Here is a 10,541-nt window from a genome sequence, read left to right as displayed (position 1 = left end):
ATGGATGGACGGACGGATGGATGGATGGACGGACGGATGGATGGATGGATGATGGATGGATGGATGGACGGACGGATGGATGGATGGATGGATGGACGGATGGATGGATGGATGGATGGATGGATGGATGGATGGATGGATGGATTGTGTGTCATGCTCTTACATTTTGTTACCACAAGAGGGAGCCACATACATGGCAGCAGAAAGCTTCAGTGCCATATTTTACTGGATGTTTCCAAGGTTTTTACCTCTACAACAAAACATCAAACTTAAGCAAACACAGGAAATACGGTGGATGGCTGAGAATGCACATAGATGATTTTGTGTCCCTAATATTAAACGAAAACATATTTCCCTAACATTTGCTGTAATTAAACTGTAACTTTAACTAGACCAGTTGTTATTCAGGAATTTAATTTAACATCCAACCATCTCTTCTTCTTAACCATCGTATTGTGTGCATTCCTTGCTCACTACTTTTGTGTTCCTGGTCAAAAATGATCATTGGGTGCAGTGGGAGAATGGAGGCTAGGGTTGCTTTTAATTTCCAATAACAATGCAATAGCTGTTTCCACATCCTCAGCACAAAGTTGAGCTCGTTCTCAATGTAGGTTGGACTCCAGCAGGGCTGTCCCTGTCCTCATGGAGAGTAGAGGGACCTCAGGGTCTCGTCTCTGCTTTTTGCACATGATGCGGTTCTGTTGGCGTCTTCAGGCCGGGATGAGAGTCAGCTCCTTTAAATCTGAAGCCATGGTTTTCAACCAGAAAAGGGTAAAAGGCTCCCTCTGAGTTGGGGATGATCTCTGTCTGAAGTGGAGGAGCTCAAATATCTTGCAGTCCAGTTCACAAGTGATGGTGGGATGAAACGAAAGATGGATTGACGGATCTGGGTCCTGTGTTTGAGGAGAAAAAAAAGCTGAAAGGCAAAATTTTTGATTTACTGGTCTGTCTATGTTCCAGCCCTCACCTATAATCAGAAGGTATGGATCATGATGAGAAGAACGAGATCACAGATACAAGTGGCTGAAATGAGCTCCCTCCAAAGGGCGACCAGGCTAAGCCTTAGAAACAGAGTTAGGAGCTCCTTCATCCAGGAGTAGAGCTGCTGCTCCTCTGCATCAAAAGGAGTCAACTGAGGTGGTCCAGGCATCGGACAGGACGCCTCCTGGACACCTCCCTCTGGACTTGTTGCCTCCAGAACCCGACCACAGATAAGCAGCAGAAAATGGAGGGATGGATACATGGTTTTCATGACCTGTAGGCCTCACTGATCTGAGCTCATACAACTAATTATTTGAGTTTAAAAAAGAAGGATAATAGTGTAAATGCTGAATCAGCATTCCCACTATTATTTTCCTACTTTTTATTTTTCCTTTGTTTTTTGCAGTCGAATTACTTTTGTATACTTTGTGCTATTTTAGCCTTTATATATCAAAACATTCAGCTCATTCAGGAGATGGGTGCTATGACCTTTAATTTTTGTAACTTTTATCATTTTGAAAATATTTACCTTTAAAAATCCCCATATATTGTACTCATGTACAATATAATATAATGCTGCAGTCTTATAATCCCGAGGCTGCAGGTTTGAATCCAGGTTGTGGCAGGAAGAGCATCTGCCGTAAAACCAAATCTTTCATGCGAGTTCACTCGCTGTAGTGACGCCTACACAAGAGAGCAGCTGAAAGAAAAACAACAATATAATATAACAACAGACAGCACGACGACACAGTGGTTCAAGCTGTCGCCTCACAGCAGGAAGGTCACAGGTTCCAACCCGGCTGTGGCCTTTCTGTGTGGAGTTTGTTTGTTTTTCCCATGCATGTGGGGTTTTCCTTGCCCAGGCCCACACCATGCATATTAGGTTCATTGCTAACACTAAATTAACCGCTTTTCCTTTTAGGGTCATGTGGAGCTGGTGCCTTTCTCCAGCAGTCACTGTACGAGAGGCAGGGGACACCCTGGACACCCGGGACAGGTCACATGTCCATCACAGGGACACAGACACAAACCAGACAAACAACCATCCACATTCTCACTCACAACTGGAGACGATTTAGAAATGCCGATAAAACTAACATGAATGTTTTTGGTCTGTGAGAGGAAAATGGAGTAGCTGGAGAGAAACCAAGCCTTCACGGGGAGAACATGTAAACTCCACCCAGAAAGGCCCCAGGCAGGTGACCCTGTGACCTTCTAACCTCTGCACAGCTGTGCTGCCTTCTTATGAACAAGTGGACAGATTTGAATGAAACTCTTAGCAAGTAATCACCGAATGAACATCTACAACTGATTATGTTTTGAAGTTAACCCCATTTAAGATGGCCACCACAGCTATGCAACCTTAGCAAACACAAAAATGGCTGCCATTCAACCTGTTTTACATTTACTGAGCTAAAACTAGTAAAAAAAAAAAAAAAACAAAACAGAAATGAGTGTCAAATTTTGCTTCTTTTAGCTTCTAGGTACTGCTTTGCTAACTTTAGCTAGTGTTTTGCAACATTTTGTTAGCCTTTTGCTACTTTTAGATTTGAGCTACCCTTTTTGTTACTTTTAGCTGACCATTTATTACTTTTAGCTAGCTATTGCAACATTTAGCTTATAGCAACTATGTTCCTACTTTTGCTCCTTTTAGTTAGCTTTCTGCCATTCTTTTAGCTTTTAGCTAGCATTTTGCTTCTTTTGGCTTTTGGCTAGCGTTTAGCTTTAATTATCTTTGAGCTCCTTTCAGTTTCTAGTTGTTGTTCAGTTCCTTTTAACTTGCAGCTAGTGTTTGGCTGCTTTTAGTTTTTAGATAGTGTTTTTTTTATTGTTCTGCTTGTTTTGACTTCACCTTAGCCTGTGTTTGAAATCTGCTGTCACTCTAAATGAAAAGTGTCCAGAAAAAAGACAAAAAGCTGCTTAAACAACAAATCTATGAGCTTTAATCAACCAAAGTATATTTCTGTGTTTAATGTCTTTCCCTGCAGAAAAAAAAAAAAAAACTAAACAAAAAACACGATTCTTGGACAAAATCATTGTTTCAACTGGTTCATTTATCATCTCTAAACAGATTTACACCGGCTCTTAAAAGTAAAGAACAAACTGAGTTCCTTATCCTTAGCAGTGTGGTTGTTACCGAACATCCATGGTTGTATTAAAACTTTTGACATTGTCTGTCTGTTAGACAAATATCTCATGACCCACTGGACAATTTTAATGAAACTCTCAGAAAGTGATAACTGATTAAATGTTAAGGTCGACATTAGCAGCTGGTCCCAAAACGCATCTCACGAGATCTCACAATACCAGCACGAGATTGTTCACGACATTTTCAGGGTTTACCAAAGCTAAACTGATTGTTAGTCTAAAGCTGTGGGCTGGAAGGCGACGGGCGACATGCACTCCTCCCAGGAAGGCCGTGGTGATGATGCTGTCTGGGTGGATGCGGGCTGCTGTGAGCTGATTGGTCCGCAGACAGACGTGCTGCTGCCTCCGTGTTCTGCTGCTGGGCTGCGGTCCGCTCTCTTTGGACCCATCAGGTAACCTACATTTGTGCCGGCTCGCTGATCTGGGTCCTGTGTGTGTGTGGTTTTCGGCTGCAGACAGATCCAGATGAGGTGGTGTGGTGCTGATCGTGCAGCTTTCTGGGTGTGTGTTCGCTCGGGTCTGATGTGTTCTGCTGCTGTCGCCCCGCTCAGACAGATTGATGCTGTGGATCAGTGCTGAGATCATCGGTCCAAGCCGCTGCAGAAACCCCCTGACTCCCGGTTTCACAGCAGTCCTCCCCGGGATCATGGTTCCGTCGCGCTCCGCGGACGCTGCGAGCTGAAGCAGCGGGGCGCTGCGGAGGAGCTGTCCTAGTGCTGAAGCGTCTGATGCGGCTGTGAGGAGCAGCATGGCCGCCGGGAAGTTGCTGCTCTACGCCGGGCTCTCCCTGTCCCTCTGGGCCCTGGGCATGTTGGCTGTGGCCATGTGTTCCGACCACTGGTACGAGACCGACGCCAGGAGGTACCGGGAGCGCTGCCGAAGCTTCTCCAGCCGCCGCAAGGACCCCGGCTTCATCTACATCCCCAACAACAGCCTGCCGCTGCGGGCCAGCCGGACCGGGCCGGACAGGCTGCTGCTGAACCGGAGGCAGCTGTTCGCCATGAGCGCCGCGGATGAATGCAGCAGGCAGTACAACTCCACCAACATGGGCCTGTGGAGGAAATGTAACCGACTGGGCTTCGACCAGGTCATCGAGGATTTGATCCGGAAAGGTAAGGCGGAGAGGGCGCTTATCTTTGGGGGATTTACACAGCTGGACGTGTGCTGCGACATTTCTCATTAAAAATGGACCGAGGCTCGGCGCTGATTGACCACTGAACCAAAGGGCGAACAACAAGGGCATCGAGCCGTGCGCGCGAGGTTGCAGCGTCACTGTGGTGCGAAGGACTGAGTTAATGACTGACTGAGATGGTGTGATGGCCTGTTTGATGAGCGACAGTCAGACTGAATGGGAGATGAAGGCTTGTCTGTGGTGTAGTGCAATGAACAGCCTGGTGAGATGAGCAGCAAAATACCTAATGATGAACGGACTTTGTTGCAGGTGTAGATGCTCAGTCATCCAGGATGTGATAAATCCAAAAAAAAAAAAAAAAAACAGAACAAACTAACAAAACAACAACAACAAAACTACTAGACTTTTATTCTGTAGTTGAAGACGTTTTGCTTCTCCTCCAGAAAGCTTTTAAATTTAAAAAAACTGGAGAGTCCGTAGTTCCAAGATTTTAAACTGCATGAGATGTTCTGTTATGTAAACAAATTTACATGCAGAATAATTTCATTCCACTCACAATAGAGGCTCATTAGGGTCCTTGTTAGCCAGATGGGCCACTCTGGTCACATGAATGAAGACGTTGATTAAAGTGAAACTGACTGGGGATCAGGCTTAACTGCATTATAGGTTTTTGGAAGCTGAAATCTGAGACCTCCTACTCCGTTTAATGTTGGTTTCTCTTGTTTCACCGAACTGCAGACACCACACCGCTCAGTTTGTGTTTGGGTGTTTTGTCAAAACATTTAAAGGAACTTCCAAAAACACTGTCATCCCTTATGTTGCTGGAGAATCTGAGAAACCCAGAAAGATTTTCTCCAAACACAACATCCCAGTACATTTCAAACCCTCAGGCAGAGGCTGGTCCATCCTAAGGACAAAACACCCAAACACTGTCTGCAGTTTGGTTCACCAGAACATATCTCTTGTGAGACAGGTAAACAAAGACCTTAATGACTCTACATTGTGAGAAGAATGAGTTTAATCTGTATGGGAATCTAGTTTAGATACTAGAACAAATCATGCAGTTTAAAAGCTTGGAACTCCACAGTCTCCAGTTTTTTAATTGAGAAAGCTCCCCGGATGGGAAGCAAAATGTCTTCAGCCATAGAAGTCAAGTCTTTTTTTTGCTTTTGTTTCTAATTTATTTAATTTTTGGACTGACTCTGATGTGATAAACGGACGGAGGTGCATTAAGTTGACTGATGGGTGAACTCAGATGCGATAGACTGTCCGTTGTGTGATGACTTCACTGTAGTGCAATGACCTGTTGTTGTTGGCTGCGTGTTGTCAGGCTGTTCTACAGAACCAAACCAAAGCTCATGTTAACGATGAAGAGTAGCTCTGCTGTAATCTGCCACTGAATGACATCATTTCAAGATGCAGAGGACTTCCAGCTGAACCAATCTACAGGAGGCAGGGATATGTGTGTGTGTGTGTGTGTGTGTGATGGGGCGCACATGGGTAGTTATAATTTGGGACAAGACTCTCATTTAGTCAGTTTTTTAATTACCTTGTTAGCTGCTTATCCAAATAATAATACCTATTATTGTTTGGCATTTTATTCCCTGAATGACCCTTCATGACTTATTTTGGCCAATGAGAAAAACACATGATAGAGATAAAAATAAAAACAACAACAAAAAAAAACAAACAAAAAAAACTGTATGGTAGAAAGTGAGAAACTGAGTAACACAAAGTAGAAATTCTTTGTGTCTGCAGCTTATTGGTCCAAACACCAATAAAAACATAAAAAAACATTTCAATATCTCCTTGTCTGAACCTTGAAAGGAAGACATCTGCACCCTGGAGTAAGAAAACTATTTCTGTTTGAAGCTATGTGGGTTCTTTGTCAGCGTGGGAAACTTTGGTTTTGACTCTGGACTTTAGGTTCGATGTTTTGACAGAGCAGTCAGTTTGAATCTCCAAGTCTGGTTTTGTTTAGTTCTCTCTTGTTATCTTCTGGTTCACTTCCTGCTTATTTTGAAGCCTGGTTCATGGTTAGATCAGTCAGATTAGTCAACGTTTTCCACCAAACACACCGTCTCCGTTACCTGTGGGTTGTTTAGTTAATCACCTTTCCCAAATGGTGGGGAGGCTGTGGCTCAGTGGTTGGAGAAGTTGTTCTCCAATCAGACAGTTGGAGGTTCAATTCTTGGCAGCAGTCACAAGTTGAAGTTTCCCTGGGCAAGACACTGAACCCCTCAATGCCTCCAATGCGCCCCATCGGTGTATTAATGCAATCTAAAGCACGGGATTAGTCTCTATAGAATAATTTGTTCAGATTAGTTCTGTGTGAATGGGTAAACGAGGGCAGATAAAATGTTCTGAGTAGCCTGGTTGGCTAGAAAGACACTATATAAGTACAGTCCATTTACCATAAATTTCTGTTTTTCTTGATTCTGTGCTATGTTTTCATTTTTGTCAGTGGTCCATTACGTAAAGCTGTTTCTTTGTTTAGTCTAGTCTGTTTAATACTTCATTTTCTTTTTCAGTTTATTATTGCCTGTCGCCATGAAAGGCATGCAATCATAGAATTGCCCCTGTCTGTTTGTGTGTGGGGGAGGCACAGCATCACAGTTAGTGCTGTCGCCTCACAGCAAGAAGGTCGCAGGTTTGCCTCCCAGCCTTTTCGTGTGGAATTTGCATGTTTTCCCTGTGCAAATGGAGGTTTTCTCCAGATGCTCCAGTTTTCTTCCCACAGATCAAAAACATGCACGTTAGGTAAATTGGTAACTTTAAATTTTCCCTAGTAGTGAGTGAGCATGTGAATGGTTGTTTGTCTCTATGTGTCCCTGAGATGGACTTGCGACCTGTCCAGGGTGTCCCCCGCCTCTCGCACAGAGTTGGCCAGAGATAGGCACCAGCTGCCCGTGAGAGGATGTATGTTTGTTTGTCTGTTTATATCTCATGGACCAGGGGACGAATTTTAATGTAACTCTCAAAAAGTAATCATTGACTGTACATGTACAACTGCATAACTTTTGGTGTCAACCCAATTCAAGATGGCCACCACACTTTACTGACCTTAGAATACACAAAAATAGCTATAACTATTAACCTTGGGTAATGCCCACACTGATTTTTAGCTCAATATTTGTAAAAAAAATACAAAAGCTGAATTATATCGATTTGTGTGTTTCCTAAGGTAAGTTCAGTGACAGTCATCTTGGTTTGGGATCATTTCTAAAGGTAACACCAAATGATTACTTTCTGAGTTAAGTTAAGGTAAGTTTAATTTTGTATTTGTCTTCCATGGGAGACATTTGTCTTGGACAAAAAGGGAAGGCTGCAGCACAGAAATGTGCTTACATTGAGAAACCGTCGACCTCTTCTCTGCATTCACCAGTATGTATTCTGAAGACACGTCCATGTGATGCAAAACACATCACTGATGACCTCAAACAGGTCCGGGAGAACTTACTTTTACTTAAAATTTCATTTAAATCTGTTTCCAAGTTCATAGGATATTTTGTCAACCGACAGATGAACATGCCCCCCCCCCTCCACCCCCTACACATACATAGACAAATACACTAGCCTGTCTTTCATGGCAGTGGGCAATAAAAAAAAAAAAAATCTCCTAGATTACTTAAGTGGAATCAGTTTTTTAGGGCGTGGCCAACCAAAAACAGTTGTCTGCTAACCACTATAGAAGTTACCAAACGCTTTGCTGCATACTCAGTAGTGTGTTACCACCAGGCGCTGATAAGGAAATACATAAACTATATAAATGTCTGTACTTTAACCCTCTCAAGGCAGACGTTGCAGATTTGCAACAGAGAATTGCATATACCTAATTACTCCACATTCATATTTTATGAGCCTTATTTTACTCAGATGATAATTTCCCCAAATATCTGATTTTTCCTGTTTGAGCCTGAGAGGGTTAAGCTGTTTTCTTGGTTTTAGCTTATAGTTACTGTTTTGCTAATTTGAGTTTGTACTACTATTTTGCTGGTTTTAAATTTTCGCTACTGTTATGCCAATTTTAGCTTTTAGCTTATGTTCTCAGTGCTTTAACTGGAACATTTCAGTTTTAGCTTAATACACAAATTGAAGTAAAACCATTCAGGCTGTGTTTGTACAGATAATGCAAATGTTTTTGGTTTCCTGAGCGGTTTTGTGAATGTTGATTCATATGTTTCAGTGACTCCGAGGCCCCTCCGTGACTCATGGTTCCTGCAGCGAGTGATGCAGGGGACCACAGTTATGCAGTCAGGAAACATTGGCAGCCTGCAGTCTAGTGTCTCAATGAGCTGCACGTGCACACGGGGTTATGATGAAGAGGATGAGCTATTTGATAAATGTTACTGTTCTCCTTCCAAGCTGGAACAAGAGACAGAGTGTATGTGTGTGTGAGAGAGAGAGAGCGAGCGGCAGCTGTGCCTTCCTGTGAGGATGCCTCAGTAACCCTGAGAGCTAACCATCTGCAGTAATGGGCAGCCCACAGTCAGTGTGCTCACTGATCACATGAATGCCTCCATAGATGTGTCTGATCTGCTCCCAGCTTCATCACTATCAAAAAACTTGTTGTGGTTTGTCCTCTTGTAGCATCTGATGGATCAATTAAAGACCTATCATTCCATGAAGAAATGCATACCGCCCGCTGCCTTTCATTCCAGAGTTTTAGGCTAAGATCATCTTATGTTGGGAAATAATTAAGTTGTAGTCAATTTGGTCAAAACTTTAAAATAACGTTATGCACTATCTCATGCGATATTGAAAGTTTCAATAAAATCTGTCCAGTGGTTCATGAGATTTGGTAATTGAACATCAGTTAATGCTAAAGTTTCAAGCAAAGATGTTGTGTAATTAGTAATATTAAATACTTCCACACCAAATTTTACTGTAATACAGCTACAGTGTTTACCTGTTATTCTTTTCCATAAAACTGCCACAAAGTTCAAAGTGTGACAGGCAACTTTGGATGCCGTACTGTGTTTTGTGTGTGTGTGTTCATTGATGTGTATACCTGACAAAAATTTAAAATGTGCTAAACTCCATTAAATGCAATTCAACAACACTTCCAGCTCATCTTCACACACTGACGTCCAGCAGCCTGCAGCAACACCACCAACACCAACACCCACCACCCATGAGTGTCAGAAAGGGAACCACTCCTCACAACTTAAAGGGATAGTTCATTCATTTTGAAGTGGTTATTAACAATAACCTATCTGTTGTAGATAGCTTTCTGAATGACATCAGTTTGGAGAAATAGAGGTAATTCTGACAGAACTGGGGAACTAATGGCTACATTACAGAGCTGCCATCCTAAAACAGCTCTGTTCTAAAATGTTGAGCCTCCCCCATGTGTCACTGTAGGTACGGGGTTCTTTTCTTTGTTTCATTCTTTGAACTGTGAACACAGAGCAGATCGGATTTGTTGCCAAAAAAAAAAATCCAGTTTCTGTCAAAAGAACAGTCTCCCAGAAACTTTGTGGCTTGCCATTAAGCAATTTGGCAAATTCTTGTCTTTTTTCTGATTTAGTGTCCCTCCTCTGACGTTTTCCATTAAGTCCACTTTGGCTCAAACAGTGACTAATGGTACGATCTGACAATGATATATCCTGACCTTGGAGTTCACCTCTTATCTTGTTAGAAGTTGTTCGGGGCTCTTTGGTTACGATTTCTATTATCAGTCTCTTCAAATCGTCATCAGATTTCTTCTTGCCGCCACATCCAGGGAGATGGTCTCCAGTCCTGAGGACCTTAACCTACTGAATAATTTGGACCATCTCCAAGCATTGAGCTGGAGATGGTCTTATAGGCCTTACCTTTAACATGTTGGTCAATTATTTTCTTTCTATGCTCCTGAGACAACTCAGTCCTTAGCTTTCTGTTCATGTTCAGTGTGGTACACACCATAATACCAAAAAACCTTTAAATAGTCAGATTGACTGATCACAAGATTGGGGACATTTGTAATGCTGATTACAGGACACACAGAGTTTAAAGGTGAAATGAAATAAATTGTAAAAAATAAAGGGTTTTCTTTTTTCTTTAAGTTAAACACTCATAAAACACTCCAATGGCCCATTTCTCTGATTTAAAATGTTGATTAATGTTTTTAGAGTTTTTGTGTCAAAATCCAATTCATCCATCCATCCATCCATCCTCTTCCTCTTATCCGGGGTCGGGTCGTGGGGGCAGCAGCCTAAGCAGGGAGACCCAGACTTCCCTCTCCCCAGCCACTTGGGCCAGCTCCTCCGGGGGAATCCCAAGGCGTTCCCAGTCCCTC

General features: G+C 42.7%; 1 protein-coding gene across 2 annotated transcripts in view; it reads left to right on the top strand.

Moving 5' to 3' along the window:
• The first annotated feature begins 3,014 nt into the window (after positions 1-3,014).
• The window catches only part of tmem178b (transmembrane protein 178B), a 97,375-nt gene continuing 89,848 nt past the window's right edge, over positions 3,015-10,541 (top strand). Inside the window, exons 1-2 of one of the 2 annotated variants that reach the window (XM_017426360.3) lie at positions 3,015-3,521; positions 3,685-4,241. In XM_017426360.3, coding sequence (XP_017281849.1) covers positions 3,878-4,241 — 364 coding nt within the window. In that variant the 5' untranslated portion in view covers positions 3,015-3,521; positions 3,685-3,877. Of the gene's footprint in view, positions 3,522-3,680; positions 4,242-10,541 lie in introns of both variants that reach the window. The other variant, XM_017426362.3, reaches the window with a different exon arrangement.

Source organism: Kryptolebias marmoratus, linkage group LG1, assembly GCF_001649575.2.
Source record: "Kryptolebias marmoratus isolate JLee-2015 linkage group LG1, ASM164957v2, whole genome shotgun sequence".
In the NCBI taxonomy this organism is placed as follows: Eukaryota; Metazoa; Chordata; class Actinopteri; order Cyprinodontiformes; family Rivulidae; genus Kryptolebias; species Kryptolebias marmoratus.
This window is presented reverse-complemented; position numbering and strand designations above follow the sequence as displayed.